Source organism: Echiichthys vipera (assembly GCF_963691815.1).
Source record: "Echiichthys vipera genome assembly, chromosome: 6".
Taxonomy (NCBI): Eukaryota; Metazoa; Chordata; class Actinopteri; order Perciformes; family Trachinidae; genus Echiichthys; species Echiichthys vipera.
Genome location: NC_139831.1, coordinates 15,416,877 through 15,436,658, shown reverse-complemented (window position 1 = coordinate 15,436,658; position 19,782 = coordinate 15,416,877). Strand labels below are relative to the sequence as shown.

General features: G+C 41.6%; 2 protein-coding genes across 2 annotated transcripts; both read left to right on the top strand.

Annotated features, from left to right (window-relative positions):
• Positions 1 to 2,182: 2,182 nt before the first annotated feature.
• On the top strand, positions 2,183 to 5,938 carry rtn4rl2b (reticulon 4 receptor-like 2b; the record flags this gene model as incomplete). The annotated part of the gene is made up of 4 exons (XM_083915910.1): positions 2,183 to 2,319; positions 3,727 to 3,953; positions 4,092 to 4,322; positions 5,066 to 5,938. The coding sequence occupies exons 1-4, from the start codon at positions 2,271 to 2,273 to the stop codon at positions 5,936 to 5,938; spliced, it is 1,380 nt and encodes a 459-aa protein (XP_083772036.1). The 5' UTR covers positions 2,183 to 2,270.
• Positions 5,939 to 14,551: 8,613 nt separating this feature from the next.
• selenoh (selenoprotein H) lies at positions 14,552 to 19,098 on the top strand. Its single transcript, XM_083914769.1, has 5 exons — positions 14,552 to 14,571; positions 14,922 to 15,048; positions 16,032 to 16,174; positions 16,998 to 17,117; positions 18,862 to 19,098. The coding sequence occupies exons 1-4, from the start codon at positions 14,556 to 14,558 to the stop codon at positions 17,102 to 17,104; spliced, it is 393 nt and encodes a 130-aa protein (XP_083770895.1). The 5' UTR covers positions 14,552 to 14,555; the 3' UTR covers positions 17,105 to 17,117; positions 18,862 to 19,098.
• Positions 19,099 to 19,782: the final 684 nt, after the last annotated feature.

Here is a 19,782-nt window from a genome sequence, read left to right as displayed (position 1 = left end):
GGAAAACTTTGGTATTTCACTACTCCAGCTGATGTTGAGATTGTAAGACCGTTGTGCAGTTGCATTTCAGGTGAAATAAAACTATTCTGCATCACATGAAAACGTCTTACTTTGAGTATTATCCAACCCAAGTGTTCTGAGGAGGCAAGAAAAAAAAACAACTCTCCAGCTTCTGGGGTTTTCTCGCCTCTTGACCATGATGTACCCAGTGGGCAGAAACTCACACTCTGTTCACACACAATGTCTTCAGCACTGTGTGAGAGTGTTTTGTGTGAGTGAGGGTTTTTTTTTTTTTTTTTTTTTTAAATCAGGACAGATCCTTTGAACATACTGTGTTTACACCAGTTCAAATGCCACCATGCTCGTGATTCACTTTGACACAGCAGTGAGAAGCTGGGAGGGGAGATGTGTATGTTGAGAATTTGTGTGTGTGTGTGTGTGTGTTTCTTGTTACATAGCCATAATTTATTAATGTATTTGGATGGGTTGTGCTTACAGCATCATACAGTAGCCTTTAAGGTTTATACAACAGGTGTGCGTACAAGTCTCAAATAAGAAACAATGCAAACACACAAACACAGGTACAATACACACACATGACCACAGTCAGACTGGATATTTGATAAATGTTTCTGAAGGTCACCGAGAACCTGCCTTGCACACACACACACACATGCACGCACACACACACACACACACACACACACACACACACACACACACACACACACACACACACACACACACACACACACACACACACACACACACACACACACACACACACGCACACACACACATACTCCCACAGACTCTGAAGATGGAGTCTGGTTGATGAGCTGGCTGCCTCCCCCAGTTGCCCTGGGGCCAAGAACAGTGTGAGTACATTACATGCACCCCCCTACACACACACACACACACACTCACACACACCCTTCTGTTTCCCACAGACCCCCTTAGAGGCTATACTAATGCCCGACTGGAGAGCTGCCTCCCCTAATCACTACACCACAGCCAAGAAACAGTGTGACTCCAGACGCACAACCTATGCTCCGTGCTGCTAACAGCATGAAGTTGCAGATGACCTTCCACGGAGCAGGTTTTGGTGAGTGTGTGTTCACTTGGGAACAGATGATGTGCATCATGGTGGGCCAGGCCTTGACCCCTTTCATGAAGGGAGGACTCAGTTCTGAGTAAACCCTGCCCACCCTGCCCTGACACAGTTTATTTCTCATGTAGAAGACCTCCGTGCCCCATCCTACGTCCCATCCACATGCTGCACTTCACCGTCCCCAACAAACCGAGTTGACAACATCTTTTATCACCTATGTGGCCCATACAGCATGTACAGTATAATAATATTGGGTTTCATTGCCTTAGATTGTAAAAGTAGGAGCCTTTTCGTTACACATACCTGGAGTAAGCTTATGTCACCTCTCCTCCTCACACAAATGTAATCAGTCCATATGCTGCGTTGGATCATTTTTGCTCCACTGCTGGGTTTCCCTTTCATGTTCATCTGTTGTGCTGAATTGTAGGTGGCTCTCGGCTTATTTCCAAAACTGGCCTACACTGATGATTTTTTAGTTTTAATGCCAAATGAGTTTTCCCACCTCCTGTCCTCCTCCAACCCCCTTGTGAGCGCACGTGCAAAGGTGGAACTACAAACAAATACTCTTGATAGGCAGCAATGCAGTAAATACTGTATCTGTAATGTTAATACAAACCTCCATCCCACTTCTTCTCAATCAACCGGCTTCCCCCACATGCTTTTTCTTAAATGGTGAAAAGAAGTGTTACTAAGTCAAACTATGAAGAATACTTATGCTCAACAAATGTTGGATTTATGTCTTGACATGAGCAAACGTATCTTTCATATATGAGCTTCCTGTGATTAATGGTGCCTTTAATTTCCTCATCATAATGGATAATAATCCAGTAACAATCACACTTTTGACAGACACGGGTGCGTTATTTTTTTAGGCAAGCTTTCACTGAAGACAATGACAGAACCCGCCCTATCACTGCCTTACTTGTCGGTTCCTCCGGTGGCTCTCCCCCCTCCTCCCAGGCTGACGTAGAGAGGATCTTCGCTGCCCACGACTGTGGGCGACGATCCGGCCGCGGGTATAAACAGCTTCCCGAGACTCCAGCACGTCACTGCCTCAAGCCGCAGCAACTCGTTCACCAGAGCTGAACCTCAGCAGAGATAGCAGCAAGCAGGCACTTCCGCGCCGCGCAGGCTAACTCGCTTTCGGCTTTGGTTCGAGATGGAGACTCGTTGCACCGTGAGGCGCTCCAGCGCTCGCAACTTTAAAGGTCAGTTGATTTCCATGCATTGCTCCCTAAATGCACCGAGATTGTTTTTGATTTCACAAACTGCATTTCCGTGATTTAGTTTAAGTTATGCCGCTTTTCTCTCAGTAGTTTGCACTTTAAAAAAAGATTTAAACGAGTGATTAAAGGAACAATTACATTGTAAACCTTCAAATCACAATATGATTTCCATGTGGTTCTTGTTATCAGCAGCCTGGTGTTTCTGTAGAAAACTGTTGAGTTCATAGACTTTATGACGCTTTTACGCAGTCATTTTTCATGTATTTAAAATTGTTTACCAGTTGTTCAACATCAATTGAAATTTTTATCATGTTTGTCGGTGATGGATGTTGGAAATTTAGAAGAATGTAGGCCATATAGAGGGAGTCAGAGTGCGCACTTTTTGGCGCATTATAGCGCAAAGATTTGGCTGTAAAATCTCAAGAGGATATCTATTTTAAGTGTCAATGTATGTTAGTATGTTATATCGCCATCATTGTAATTTACAACACGTGATCAAGGTTATTTTTTTATGTTTTTTCTCCTATAAAGTTTATCAAAACCTCCGTATCCAGTCTCTCCATATCTCCTTTATTCATGGAGAGATGCGATTTATGCGCACATAGTTCTGAACTTTGTCCCCCATCTCATGTCGACTTTGCACTAAATACGACGTACAAAGACTCTAGAAAGGTTTCTTACTCAATTTAAAAGCCCCATCTCCAGTTCAGCTTCTGCGTCCAACACAGGTAACAGTCCAACTCGTTAAGAGGTCAAGAGGTGAGCCACTGGAAAATCTTGCGCACAACAGATGAATGGGAACCTCATCATTATTTCATGCACGGATTTTTTCCCCGTGGTGGCCACTTTTGTGCGCCGTTATCCGAGCTGTGCCAAGAAGCTGTTGCAATATTGATAAGAACCGAAACTGATCCGGGTCTGGTTGCCGGTTTTACGCGTGCCCTCTGAACGGAAACATCCATTTGATGGCCTGAGAACTAGGAAACCAGGTTAATTAAAACACTGAGGCACGTGTGTTTCACGATTTTGTCTTTCAAAGGTTTTAAGATGTTTTGGTAATCTTCTATTTCATCAGCTGAAATCAGAGTTATGTAACAGTGTCACATCAGCCACTAATACCTATGTAAAGTGATCTGGTGCAATGAATGGGTGAATGATTTCTGTAATGTAATCTGGTGAATTATACATGAAGCCTGCAGTTTTGGGAAACCATCAACAAGTCAAGGGTGAGAGCACAGCGCTAAAAAAAAAAAAAGAATCACAGACAATAGGGCCACGTTTGACAGGCAGATGGCAAAGAAAGCCTGGTGCCAAAAGCTGAAATCAACCTGACCTTCAATTATGTTCCTTTTCTTCCCATGAGAATTAACCTCCTCTGTTTCTCTGCAGGTGGACTGTGTCTGTGGTTGATTCTGTGGCTGGTGGTGGTGAAGCCGGGCGGGGTGTCGGCATGCCCCAGGCTGTGTGTGTGTTACCCCACGCCCATGACGGTCAGCTGCCAGTCCCAGAACCTCACCATAGTTCCGGCCGGTGTGCCATATGACTCACAACGTGTTTTCCTGCAGAACAACCGCATCACAGAGCTGCGCGCAGACTCTTTTGGCTTTGAGACACAGGTAAAAATGTGTGTGTGTGTGTGTGTGTGTGTGTGTGTGTGTGTGTGTGTGTGTGCACCTGTTGAATTTTCCTGCAATATTTGCAGATATTCTCAAATGTCTTTTATTTCTCCTCGTTCACCCCTTTACTCTGCACAGGTGCTTTGGCTATATGGCAACAACATCACATGGATCGAGGCCGGAGCCTTCAGTAACCTCAGGGTGCTAGAGGAGCTGGATCTGGGTGATAACCCGCTACAGCGTCTGGAAGGTGGAGCTTTCAGGGGCTTGGAGAAGCTGCAGAGCCTGCACATGCATCGCTGCAAGCTGGCCGCTCTCCCCCATGACCTCTTCCACAAGCTGTACAGCCTGCAGTTTCTCTACCTGCAGGTAAAACCAGCACACACAAACAAATACACCCAAAAACACACACATGGAAAGATACATATTTGATAGTCATGCATGAATATATACACATGATGCTTGCAGGAATAAACACTTGTGTTGCAGAGTTGATTTATGGACCCATCATTTCAACATTTCACTCAAACATCAGGCAATTATACAGATTAATACAGCTTCATTCATTTACCAGAACTTCCATCTGTAGTAGGGTGAATAATCTCTTTTATTTAAAATAAGCATTGGTTATTGTATTTACAAGACAATAAAATATTCTCAACTAAACTGAGCTTTATCTATACAGCACTTTAAAACGCTACACGGTAGAACCCAATTGCTATGACTTTTTTTTTCATTTCAGTGCACTATGGAAATGAGGCCGCCCAGGTTTTTACAAGACGTCACATGTATTTTTTTGGCAGCTGACTGTAAGATCTCAGCTGTTCCAATCAAACAATAATTCCCTGCCAAGAAAAAAATCTCTCCCACATTCATTCGTTTGGTTCCAGTTGGTAGAGCTCTCTTCTGACCACTGTAAAGCTTCTTTTCAAATGTGACGTCCCTCAAGTTTACATATATGGTAACTTCAGAGAAGTGTGGGATTTGTCTCCTCCTATCACAGCTGATAGTAATCGCCTCCACTTTCGCCAACTAGAAAACCCCAAAAGCCTAATTTCCTCATGTGCTTTTCCACAGCACTAAATCTTCTTGTGTTTTTGACTTTGCTCCAGGAGAATCAACTCCACTTTCTGCAGGATGACCTGTTCTCAGATCTGGTCAACCTCACCCATCTCTTCCTGCATGGAAACCGCATCCGTGCCCTCTCTGAAAATGTGTTCAGAGGCCTGGTTAATCTGGACCGCCTCCTTCTCCATGACAACCGCGTCAGGCAGGTCAACCGACGCGCATTCCGTGACCTGGGCCGCCTGACCATCCTTTACCTGTTCAACAACTCTCTGGCCGAGCTGCCGGGCCAGGCCATGAAAGACACCCAAGGTATCCAGTTCCTCCGCCTTAATGGTAACCCCTGGTCCTGCGGCTGTGAGTCCCGTCCTCTCTGGGAGTGGTTCCGCACGGCGCGCATCTCCTCCTCTGAGCTCATGTGTACCTCCCCATCACAACGTCGCGGCCAGGACCTCAGATTCCTCCGGGAGTTGGACTTCGCCCTCTGCCCCCTGCCCGACCCTGGCTCTCTGGCAGGAAGCACCACGACCACCTTCAGCAAAAAGACCCGCTGGTGGTTCTCCAAGCACAAGCCCGCATCTTCATCCAAGGCCTTGTACCAGAAGAGCACTGAGACGGTGAAGGCCTTTCCCTTCTCCGCCGGAAAGCCTCAGTACCTCCCCAAAACCCCCTCCGAAACATTCTCCTCCAAATATGAACTGTCGGATGATGAGGTGGCGCTCCCCAAGCTAGACCAAGAAGAATACTGGGCCAACTACGGCAATGAAGACGCCTCCATCCGCTGCTTAGAGCTGGAGTGCCCACAAGGCTATGACAAATCGACCTTCCCCTCCTCCTCCTCCTTACCCAGCACTCCTTCCCTCCTACACCTCCTCGCTCTCTCCATAGTCACATTCTCCCTCCATTTTCTTTTTGGCTGAACTCTTCTCTCCTCCACTTCCTTTCCCCCCCTCTGACTTCTCCTCCCGCTCTTTTCAACTCTAACAAAAAACCTGGATGTTGATTCCTTTCAGTTACCTCCTCGAGTTGCAGGAGGCACTACACTGACGCAGGACACAGGTGAGGCAGCAGCAAGCTGTTTTAAAGAGCAGAGATCAGTTGAGTTGCTGTAGAGAAGAACAGACTTTCAGTGATGAAATAGCTGCTGCTTATTAGTACAGCCTTAAAAGAAAAAAGGGATCAGATAATGGAAACTGACTCTGATAGTGACAGTACAAAGGCAGAATCCTACAATAACGCGATGAAAATGATAGAGAACACCCAGACAGCTGGTGGTGTCTCCAGATGTTTTTTGATATCACAGCTGTAAACGACGCAGGCGTTGTGACTCATCAACAGCTATTTTCTATATCAGCTAGTGCTCACCATTCAGTCACCGCTAACATCGTCCCTCACCAATTTCTTTCTTTCAGAATGAATAAAAGTGGCGATTAATGATACCAGAAGTAGGAGAAATATGTTTATTAACGCAGACAACGAGAAGCTTGGCAGGAAAGAAAAGAAAGAGAAAGACTTACAGGGAGAAGTGACAAGAAAATCAATACAATGTGAGCAGAGTGAGCTTAAGATATTCATCTAAGGGCAGAAAGGGGTCATTAGAACTGCAGCCAAGAGTGGCTCTTCTTCAGATCCAGCAAACCACCCCCCACAACCACCACCCACACTTGTACATACAGCTCATCATCATTGTACATACATGCATCCTAAATGGCTCTGGATTTTAGACTAGCTGGATTTTTAACATTTTCATTTTTGCACCATTTAGTACTTAAACTACAGCTTGTGGTGATAGAAAAGATACTTAGGTTGTAAATGGAAGGTAAACATGTAAATGTGGAAATTCCTTTTTTTTCGCCCCTCACGTTTTCCCGTCTTGTCTCTTCCTCTCTCCGACAACCTAAACAGATTAGTAAGGGAGGTCTTTTGTTTCAGATTGTGTGTGTGTGTGTGTGTGTGTATGTGTGTGTGTGTTTGTGTGTGATTAATAACCAAAGTCCTGAGAAGGCCAGTTTGATTAGGTATGTTCTTATAAATGAGTGCCTGTGTTAATGTGCCTCTTTTTCTTAAAAAATATGGCCTTTGTCTGTCTGGATGTCAAAACTTGACACAGAACAAGGTAAAAGCAACACCACAGCTGGTGTTAGGTCCGTCTGGACAGCAACTAGCGTTTACAACCTTAATACCATGTTGCAAATCTGATTTAATAAAAAAAATTCAAGCCTAAATTTACTTTAGTAACTTTTTCTTTCATATGTATGTATATCACATCAATTCCCGCCAACTTCCAAAGTTGTCTTTCCAACTTAAGGTGGCATTCACATACATTTTCACAGTGGGAAACAAATTTGTCCGATTATTCCGACATCACATAAATGCAGCATCTGCCCTGCTGAATCCTGTTACATTACATTGACCTGCATTGACTGTGTGTGCATGTATGAGGGTGTCTGTGTTTCTTATTAGCTCTGACTCAAAGTTGAAAAAGTATTTTATGCACAAATAAACTTTCTAGGATCCACAACTGTTTCAAAACTGCATAGGTTCAGAAATGGGACATGGGAACCTGTTACTGTTTTTTACACTTTTCTGAACACATTTGGTAAATCCAAGGATTTCCTTTGATTCCAATAATATCTGTATTGTATGTTACCACAGACCATAAACAGGAGGACAATCAAGATGTCATACATTAAATCCTCTCTCCCATATTAAAGCTTTATAATAGAACATTTCTGACTCCATTGTGTGTTTTCGGATAATGAGTGATCTGTTCAGCATGAAGCCAATCCAACCCGATTGTGATGTCTATATCAGTCAACTAAACCCATGACTGTGAGTTTCTGTGTTGAACATGAAAGATACTGTGACACTGTTAGATTCTGCATTTTTCAATGAAAAACTTGTTAGGAAAGTGTTTTGCTTTATTAAAAAAATAAAGAAACAATTAAACAAACAAGCTTGCAAGTGTTGCTCTGTTGTTTCACCGCCATCTTTCTTCACTAAGGAATGAAATAAAAAGGGCAGTGAGGGCAGTGAGCTGGTACATAAACACAAACACAATGTCTGCAGATAATAATAGACAGTAGTGGCTCAGTGATGATAGTCTAGTACTGCAACAATTCATTCATTTAGTCTTGAAGTCCTAATGCGCAGAACTTCTCCACAGGTAATAGTTTACACTTTCAAACTAAAAACATATCAAATTAAGATAATCATGAGCATTAATGTGGTTTTCTCCGGGTACTCGGGTTTCCTCCCACAATCCAAAGACGTGCACGTGTTAGGTTAATTGGTGTCTCTAAAAAAAAAATAAAAAAAATAAAAAAAATTGCCCGTAGGTGTGAATGGTTGTCTGTCTCTGTTCGTGTCTATGTGCCCTGCGATAGACTGGCGTCCTGTCCAGGGTGTACCCCGCCTCACGCCCGATGTCAGCTGGGATCGGCTCCAGCCCCCCCGCGACCCCGACCCCGGGATAAGCGGTTGAAGATGAATGAATGAATGAATGAGCATTAATGTGGTCAGTGTCATCAGAGCAGTCTGTAATTTGGACTTCTGATAGCTTTGACGTCCTTGTGCAATTGAGTCACATCATAGTGCTCTTGTCAAACCAAGAAGGTATTTCTAGTTAGTGTGTGTGAGTGTGTGAGTGTGTGTGTGTGTGTGTGTGTAAAGTGTAAGAAATCCAGTGTTACAGTGTGAGTGTGTGAAGGTCACCAGCCTCAACTATGTTCACTCCTTACCCCAATCACTCGTCTCACCATGTGCAGAAGGCTATATTGGCCCATATTATACAGAGGGTTTGGTGAATGAGCTGTCGAGTTGTGTGTGTGTGTGTATGTGTGTGTGTATGTGTGTGTGTGTGTGTTTGTGTGGGTTCAAGGTGTGTGTATGATTCAGGGAAGGGGATGAATGGGGGACGCGCCAGGATGAAAATGTGACGATCTGTCCCGGAACCAGAACACCCCCTCAACAGATTAACTCTCACTGTGATAATGTGGTGATGCATACACTCATGTTTTGCACGTATACTTTCACGTGCAAATACACACACACACACACACACACACACAAACAGACATGTATACACAAATGACAAAGTTCAGACAAGTTTGGGTGAGTACTCAAAAATTACTCATCACTTTTATTCTTCCTCTTTTCTCCCCTTTATTTTTATCCTTTCTGTAGCACCATGATAATGAACCTCATATTAATGTTGCAAAAATGGTACTGTGCAGTGATTTCAATAGGTTGTATGTACGGTATATAGTACTGTATATAGTTGCAGTGGATGTTGCATAATTGCAGCCAATCTCTGGTAAATGTCTAGATTCCAATATCAAGACCGTTGTCTGACTTTAATAAAGATAGAGGAGGAAAAAGTTACCAAATTTCAATCCATCAAGACACAAGAATGTAAAACCATCACAAACCATGCTGTATTTTGTAAGGAGAGCATCTCTGTCCCCAACATGCTACTGCTCCTTGCAGCGTCTCTCTGTTCATCCCAAAGCAGGGGACTGATTCTAACAAGTTTGCACTTGCTCTCTGCTGCTTGGCAACCGGTATTATAGCCTAATGTAAAGCAATCTAAGGGTGGAGTTTGTCTTTCACATCATCAGGGTGTTCGTGCTTCAAAGAGTTAGTTGGACATTTTGGTTAATTTGGTATATTATACTTATATACTTATATATACGTATACTTATATTTTGGGCTCTATGGTGTAGCCAGTGAATATCCGGTCCAAGACACCCTCTTCCAAGCGACACTCATTGTTTACGGTCTGATTATCAACTTGAGACAAGAGAATGGAGTTTAAGTTGAGAGACAACTCTATAAACAGATATCCGGCTGTCCTCAACCAGTCTTCACCAGATTGTTCAGTTTTTGCCAAAGTGGTTCATAAACTCTTGTGTTGCCTGTCTGCCTGCCTACAGCCCTGAGCTGCCAGCCTCTGCAATACCTAAATCATACCAAATCATACCTAAATACGCCAAAAAGCAAATAAGCATATTTCCTAAAATGTATTCAAGGCTATTGAGACAACCATGCGTTTATCTTGAGGAAACAAATGAAACGTCACCACTGTTTTCCAGCATTGCCAAAGGACATTGGCCTATACTATTCCAGCTCACATGGTAAAAAATTAATTGTAAAGAAAACTTTGAAGTGACGTAAAAGAACATTAACTATTGCTCAAAATTTCACAGAAATGTGCAGATGGCAGTAATGGATGACTGTAAACATCATACTGTGCCAGGGTTAACCACCTCGAGAAATGCACAGCCAAAACTTGAATCGTGACCAACGTGCTTAGACTCTTCCAAGTCGCTATATCAAGGCAGAAGTAAAGGCGTTTGCCCTCTATGCCTGAAAGCAGCTGCCTGGGTGGTCATGGGACATCTCTACTGTTTTTCCGGTGCAGGAACACAACCAGGCTATTAGCAGAGAGAATTTCTCTGAAGTCGTCATACTTTGATGATGTGCGTTTATCACACACAGTGCCCACTCATTCGCCCCCAACTCTCGATCCTATTTTTCTTGCCTCTGCCTTTCTCCCTTTCTCCCTCACTTTTGTGTTTTTGCCTGCTTATAATTATGCTGTCAATCAGTATTTGACTGAACCCCTATCGCTCCAGCCCTTCTCTCTCTCTCTCTCTCTCTCTCTCGCTGCCTGTCACACAGTCTTCCACATGGTTATGCTCGTCATAGGCCAAGCCTGTGTTGACTTGTTTGTTGGCGTGCGTTCGCTAACGTTCTCCCCCACACGTGTTCCTATTTGCAGAGGATAAACCGAGACTCACAACCTGACGTCAGAGGGCGCAGGAAGGAAACAAAGCAGCTGAGAAAGGCTTTCAGGAGGATGAACACAGCCACAGAGCTGTTTACCAATGAAACAAGAGAATAAGATAGTAGTCGTCTTTTCATGACATTAAAGAAGGGAAGGGGCTAAAACTATATACTGAAGTCAATGTGACATCCATAATTGATGGACATAATTTGCAGCACTGTTACACTCACCTGCTCCCATTGTGCAGCAGAAACATGAGCCTCAGGGCAGCGAACCTGTGCTCCTGCTATCTCACCAAACGGAAGAGGAAGGAAACAATCGAAAACAGAGGTGAGGAGATCCTCTGACTATCTGAACATGTTTCACAGAAACATTGACTATTCTCACTAAACACTTGCCATGAGTTCACCAAGTGAGCACTGGATAAAAAGTATCAGTGGGAAACAACATTTACAAAAGGCCAAAACAAGGAGACTTGAGAAGAAAAAAAGAGATTGGCTTTAACTCATACAGTTTTATTTCATGCAACTGGTTTTGAACTGGTTTTCATAACCCCAAAAGATGGAAACCACAGAGGTAATTATTCAACCTCACAAAAAATGTTACTATTTAAATTTTATTATATAAATTACTGTTATTATTTGGAAAATATCTCTTTGGTCGACCTGCTAACAACTCATATCCTTCTAGAAATTAAAAATTATCATCGTATTATATTTTAAAAGCTTAACGTGTGTTTTTTACATAAAACGTAACTATACTACCAGTCCTCAGATAAATGTAGATAAATGAGTATAAAGTTGTGAGTACTGTACTTACTCATCACTGAACCACATCATAAATGTACTGGACAAAACAAATATTTATAATCAAAAAACAAGTTCCTTCAAGTTTGACTTTGCAGGATATGATTTGAGCTTTAAAAATCTCCATGCTCTTCCATCTTGTTTTAAAAAGTCAGACATGATGGAAACTTGCTGTGTTTGTTGTGACACACAGATGTGAGCAGCATCACGTATCATCTTTGTAGGAACAGGGACATTGTTGTAAGTAAGTGAACAGACTCTAAAAACTGAGGAACAGTTGACTCGACAGCTGTTGGTTGAACCAGCTTTTGATGCTTCACAGTGTAAAGTCACTGCTTAACAGATTTACAGAACCATTGACAGAAAAAGAAGCACAGATTATCAAACAATTAAACATCAGAATGAATCTTTACCAGCTGGAGAGTCCTAAAGAATTAGGAGAGATGATGAGAGCAGCAAACTGAAAAATGAATTGATGGATGAAATAGCTGCTGTTGCTCCTCTGTGTGTACGCACATAAATATCTGTGTTCACGCATGTGTGTTTATGAGTTTGAATGTGTGTAAGTGATCACATTGTGCAGTGTGGAGGCAACCCGGAGCTCTGTGCATCCGGTCTTGAGTCAGTTAGCAGTGAAAGAGGAGAGTGGGGTGAAGACGGGGTACATCTGTCTGACGGTCTGTCCGCTCCTCTGAAGCTTTACGCGCACAGCTAAAAATATACTGCAACAGACTGTGGAGACAGATTGGGAGACACAGTAGAGATTTAACGTGCCTTTGTGTCTATTGCAGAGAGAATGACACTGAGTGAAAGAGTTAATCATATGGCAAAGACAGCAGGAAAATATGTGACTGCACGGCCAAGATGATGTGTGGGTCTTGAGTCTGTTGTGAATAAAAGAACAGTTATTGAGCGCTTGTCAATCACAACGCCTCTCTCTGGGAGTTTGTATAGCCCATATTTGTTGGCACAGACGCAGCTTGTGACGTCCTTTCGACAATTTGTCTGAATGCCCAAAAATGTGACTGCCACATCCACTAAAGACACGTGGATTCGGTACTGCTATTCCGGTAACACCATATATGCCCTTGAACTTGGAGTACTCAATCACAACAGCAGAGTTTTCTCTCACCGTCTCTCCTTGTTTGTCTTGGACGATGTCTTTCCGTCGTCTCTCACAAGTCCACATTTGGGAATTATGCAAACAATTAGAGAACATGGCAGCACAACCCCTTGGGACCTGCATTCAGATCTTCAGCTGGAACAGCCAGAAGGCGGATTTGATCTCAAAGTTTATCTAGACTTTAGCTGAATGGTGTGACGCAAATATGAGGTCAACAAGCCTGTCTGATTGATGATTCTGTCACAGGTCCCGACACCCCATCTGTGCATCAAAAGTTTTTTTTAAACCATATAAAGTTTTGTTTTAATTTGATACATTAGGTGCTGCATTTTATATCATTGCCAAATCAAGTGTGATACAATTGCTGGAAACGGTAGTACTGTGGATGTAGCAACAGTTGACTGTGTTTGCATCATGATGAATGAGCAGGGATGACTTTCTGTGACACCTGTGAATCACACAAAAGGACTTTTTAGCTTGAAGTGGTCATAATTAAAGGGTTTGTTTAAAGTAGATTCATAAACTATTAAGTTTGAAAGTAAAAACATGGTAAGCAGAAAGGTTAACTGCGCCCTCAATGACTATTATTTAAGGCAGGCAAGAAAGGTTAAGTAAACAAACAATTAAAAATGAAACAGCCTAATCTTGATTGACCATTTAGCCTAGCAACCATTTATTACGCACACAGGTTCTAGAAATTGCTGCATTATAATACTAATCACTGCAGTGAATAGGTGATTGCTTGATTGAATGATTGAAATGTTTATTTCCAACAAACTAAAACAGAAAACAAAAACATTAAAAATAATAAGAATATTAAAGCAAAAATGATCGTACCATTGCAGGCAGACAAAGAAATAAACTTTAAAAGAAACAAATGAATAAATAAATGTACATTCTTAAAGGAGTGGGGAGAAGTAAAGACATTTTCAACAGAATTCTATTGCTAAGCAACAGCCGTGTTCCTTGTTAACTTCCTGTCAGTTGATGTCATTCACCTACACTGCAACAGGAAATAAATTAGGACTGTTTTGGAATGTTTATGTCTATGTTTTGTTTGTTTCTTTGAAAAGGTGTTTACATTGTAGCAGCCAATAGCGTTGGGCATTGTGGGTTTCCAGGGTTGTTTGTTGTTTGGTGCAGCTACTGTAGGCTGGCACTGGATGAAATGGAGTTTGCCAATCCAGCAGCTGCTTATTGGTCCCAGCAGCTGAGTGACTGGAAACGGGCAAAAACAAGAGTCAATATAGGCCAAGCATTCACTCCATGGACTGAGACAAAAGGGTTCAACTGCATTAAAACGCACGACAAAAATGGCTAAATTTCTCCTTGATCAGTAAGCTAACTTTCATGTTTACTTAGCTGTAACAGCTAACGGTAACTGTCAGTCAAATCCCTCTGCAATACTTGTTTTTATGGTGCGATTTGCGGAGGAGATGAGTTCAAACAGGCTTAAACAGACTCCGGTCTCCTGTAGGCTACTGGGCCAGGTCTGACCAACATGGCAATGCGACTGCTTTTGATTATATTTTGTTGTTGTGACTACGATCTTGAGACACTACAGTAGATGGTGGTGTTCTGCTCATTCTCCATATTCAACCTTTAGTCCCACCCTTTCTCCATAGTATTATTTATAATATTTATAGTTTATAATATATAAATCACCACCTGTCTGTCCTTTAGACCGCCCTGCTGAAGTTTGAGCGATGGAAATGTTTCAGAAGAAAACTTCCCAACAATGGTTTCGTCTGTTGCTGTAAAACCCCTTCAGACAGATATGTTGGTACGGTCCACATGCGCGCCAACATTTGGTAACAACAATGGCGTCTAAAGCAGGTGGGTGTGTTGTAGTAATTATTAGTGCGCACTGTGAACAAATACAACATCATAGTTTAGTTACCAACTTGTTTTCAGTTGATATACAGGTGCAGTGCGTCATATCACTCATTACACCGGTTGTCATGTTTCGGTTAGACTTCCTCTGGTTACCATGGAGTTAACGTTAGCTAGATTCCTGGCAGTAACATTAGCATCCGAAATGTAGAGGTTTAATGACAGAAGTGAGTCATCGGACAGTTTCAGATTTCAGTTACAGAAGTGTTTAGTAGTTCAACGCAATGCTTAATTAGTCGGTACTGAAAGTAATCCGTGTTATGAAAACAAAAGTAACATCACGTGTGTTTCAGGTCGTCGGGGGACGAAACGCAAAGCGGAGGTTCAGGCAGAGGAGGAGACACCATCCGTGGAGGAGAAGAAGGACCGAGGAGAGGGGGAGGAAGGCCAGGAAGGCAAAAGGGTGGTCATTGAACACTGGTGAGACACTTACTTATATAGAACATAGTCTTTATTTGAACACATATAGCAACACAAATCACAAAGTGCATCAATACCACATCACAAATCTCACCAACAGAACTCAAAATGTATTTATATAGCACATTTAAAAACAACCTTAGTTGCCCAAAGTGCTGCACAACATACAGTACGTTGTCAAGTGCCGCAATATAGATAAAGAGACACAGAACATACAAAGACAGAAGAAAATACACCATATACAGGGGGGGTTACCGAAGTCCACCACATCATCAGTCCTTGGTGTTGTAAGTTTAGAAGAAGCTGTTTTAAAAGCAGGTGGATTTTGTGGCAAGTGAGGGAACCACTGTTTGTTTGCATAAGGCATCCCGCTGTACATTAGGTAGCAAACAAGCATAATAACTTACTTTCATAAAAGAAGCAGCTGTAAAAGCAGCAGTTCTTAATTATGGACATGCACAAGACTTAATAACTATTTGTATATCCATCCATCTTCAACTGCTTGTCCCTATCGGGGTCGCGGTGAAGGAAGGCAAGTCTATGAAAGTTGGTTTTAAGAAATTATTTAAAAGAGGATACTGATTAGGCAAGCTCTATCTCCTCGGGCAGGTCGTTCAAAAGCCGAGGTGCTCTGACGGAGTCACCTCTGGATAATATCACTAACTGACTTTACTGCCACAGCATCACTCCTTCAAAGCATTACATTTATGCAGTAAAGTGAACAGTATACTGGAGAGCTGCTGCTACTTTTTCAGGTTATTATATTTGTTTTGATGCCTGTAGTTCTTAACTGGGACAATATTTCCCCCAAAGATGTTGTTTAATTTATGAGTATAAAATGATAGTACTTGATTAAAGTACCTCAAGGATGTACTTGAGTAAATGTACGTAGTTGCTCTATCATATGCAGTCACTCCTCATATTGCTAACTTGAGTAGACCACACTGATGTCCACCTGACAGTTGATGTGTTTTTTCCGTTAGTAAGAGCTGACGAGTGTATGGGCGTAATGCTGAGGAGGTGAAATCTGCCCTCCTGGCTGCCCACCCTGAACTGACTGTGGTCTTCAACCCTGAGAAACCTCGCAGGAACAGCTTCGAGATCACTCTGCTGGATGGTGGCAAAGGTGAGGAGGACGGAAAGGGGAAATCCAAGGGAAGATCAAATGTCATTATCTCAGTTTTTGGACTTCTAATCTTTTGCAATGTCCATGTTCAGTTCACCAAAATTACAAACAACAAAAACGCTCTTTTTTGATCACTGCTTGGCATTCACCTAGTTTTTTTTTTTTTTTTGCTGAAGGATATGAAAACCAATATAATTGAAGTAAAAAATGTACAGTTTTTATCAAGGCTTGTGGATCCTCCAGACTAAACCCATGCATTGTTTCTGGAAAGACCCATAACAACATGAGGTATTTCAGCAGGTGTATATACAAGCATGTTATGTGAACGCAGACCTCAGGAATAGTTTAATTCAATGCATTTGTTCCTACCTTTTATTAAAGCCACACCACAAATTTACATTTCATCAATTGTAATAAGTTTCACACTGTAAATATGCAGTGTTTACCAAAGAAGTGAAGAAATTAAACTCAGTAAATGTCTCTTCTGCCTCATTAAACTCTGCTCCAACAGTCGACAGGAGGCTGTGTTTACCAGGAGTTCAGAAAAACCACCAGAGAGAATACCGTTTGCACAAACAATGAGAGACTTGCTTCTAGGAATACCCCCTTATCTAATTAGACATGCAGTGTTTATTGTGTTAATATGTTTGATTATTTCACTCCCAAGTTTACAGGTTGGTACACCAGTTGCTCTTCACATTAAATTGGCTTGAGAGCATTTCACTTTATTGCTTTCCAATGGAGCTTTTGTAACACATTATTATTGCTCATCTTCTATATTGTTTCTACAAATGACGCTGTATTATATCTCTCCTCCCTAAAGAAACATCTCTGTGGACAGGAATAAAGAAGGGTCCGCCGCGTAAGCTCAAGTTTCCTCAGCCTGATGTTGTAGTTGCTGCTCTACAGGAGGCTCTGAAGGCTGAGTAGGCGTCCAGTGAAGGTTTGTCATTTCAAAGCTATCAGACAAAATAATATATGGAAAACACTAGATGCAACATGAGTCGAGGATTGCAGTGTCACACAAAATAATTAATTTCCCTGTTGTAATAAATAGAAACAGTAAAATGAAACCTGAATATATGAAACTGTTAGAATTTCTGTACCCCTTTCTTTCATTCATAGAGGACGCATTCCCCAAACTGTATACACATTTTTGTTTGTTCAATGGTGTAGTTTTTTGTTGTTCATTTTTGTTTTACCATAAAATCAGAACACATTAACTCATTTTTTATTTGTTGTTTTTACCAGCATCTCATCTCGTAAGATGCTTTATAAGCAGTTTATACCCCCAGAGCCATATATCATAGTCTAAACTTGGATTTTCTTTCATGCCGTGGCATTTTATGAGTCACCTGCCTAGGGGAGAAGTTAACTGCTTGTTAGTCGAGCTTATGACACAACCTTAAGGCATAAGGCTATCACTAACAGACTTCTTACTTTCAGGGGCAGGCTCAGTGGTGCAGGCCACTCTGTAAAATGAAATTAGCAGGTCTGAAAATGAAATGCAGCCCATAGTTTGCTTAAATAGTTGAAATAGATTTATGATGAGGGCCAAAAAACCACCCTACAAGAACCAAGGGATGGGCAATAGTAATGTTTTCCCAGATTGAGTAATCGCAAGAATTCCTCATTTTTATATCATATCATGTCACATCAACATGCTCTGTCCTCAATTAATTTGTTATATATGCACTGAATGTTTTGGACAAGCTGTAAAATGTTCTCCAGAAAAACAGCGACTGTTCCCATGCACCGTTTGAGTCCCAATGTTTTTGCAAAAACAGGCATTTTCAGTGGACATATATAGTCATTGCACAGATGCAGTTCTGTTCACAGCGGCAGGCAGCTGCGCTTGTGCTCAACACTGGAGCGATTTAATTAAAAAGTTCAAAAAAGACTTGTTGTCATAGTCACTTTAACAGAAATGCATGGGGAAAAGAGTCCAGGTTAAAAAATGCCCAAATCCCCTTTTGACTGATAAGAAAGCAGCACCGTCACTTAGAATGTCGTTTTCCCAAATGTCGGTTCCGGCACGCCCGCTCGCACACACACACACACACACACGCACGCACGCACCTGCACACTCATGATCTCTGACTGTGGTCTTACCCTGCCTGGCCCTGTTTAGCTCCGACACTACGTATTTAGGTTTTTGTAGTGAAATGATTAGGTGTTGTATAAATAACTGACAAAAGTTAAGCTCATAACAGCCCCCGTCGAGCTGCACAGCTCTGCAATGTAAAAAATAAAAGATCGACTTACCCCTCAAGTTTCTTCATACCGGCGAGGAATTGATTACTCGCCCATCTCTACATGCACCTCCACAGTTTCTGTCCAAGCCTGACCTGAGCCCAAGCCATGGCAGCATAGATTATACATTACTGACTTTAAGGACTGAACCCTGTTCGGGCAGGGAATCAAAGCTCTAATGCTAGTTTCTGAACATGTGAGCTATCGGATTATAATAAACCAAATCCTATCAATTTTGTGAAATTCACTCAGAACTAATGTTTTTTCAGAACTGTCCATTCTGCTGCAGATTGGAACTGATGGCTTCATAAGTAACTAGGGCTGTAATACACAACAGTGGTGTGTGTGTGTGTGTGCACATTCCTAACCTTTCTATGGTTAGGAATGTTTATATTTCAGAGTTTAACAAAAATAAATTCTTGTCTTATATGCAGTCAAGAGTTCGGTGGATGTGGCCCAAGGAAGCAGAATGATGAGGAGTGACCAATGGGATGTTCTCAGTCTCTCCTCTGATGATCCAAGCTCCAACAGCGCACATCTCCTGGACACACGGCGACACCTAGTGGAGCGTCTCTGAGCCAATACACTTCTCAGATGCACAATCCTGCTGTGCATTTCTTGTTGTGTTTTTAGATCTGTTTTTGGTAAATAAAGTGTTTCTTGTTTCGTAATTATTTTGTGGGTTTGTCAAGAGAGAAGACATAAATTTTACTTTACTGGTTTGGATCGGGTTGGATTGACACAAACATGATTGATTCTGATAACTCAGTTAAAGCATTAAAGTACAGATCATTTGCAGCTGAAAGTATTAGTTAACAACAAACAAACAAAAAAAGTCTTCCTATATCTGATTTATTTCCAACTTTTCGCCCGATCCTTAAATCTTTTTTTTCGAACAGAAGCGAAAGTCGAACCAAAGCCCTCAAGATTATTTTTTTAATTGCATGATCAAAAATGCACACATCATATTCAAGATAATACAAGTTATATACAATTCAAGCAACCGAGCGAGTAATATCAATGACAGATAAAGAAAATGAATAAATTACTATAATAATAATCTGTCAAAAATATAATTGGTCAGTCAGGAAATAAGGTTCATAGATATTCATATAGATGTAACATCATTTATAACTACATTAAAAATAGGAATTGTTTTTAAGGAACGACATTTGTGTATAAAGTACTTAGCCAAAGTAATGATATTGTTGTTACCAAATTCAACTTTTATGAATATATTCATATGTCAAAACTGGAATAATTTGATCATCCAATACTGAAAATGTCCCAAAAATATTTTAGTAAATCTACAAGAGAAAAAACATGTTCCATGGTTTCAAAGTCTGAGATACAAA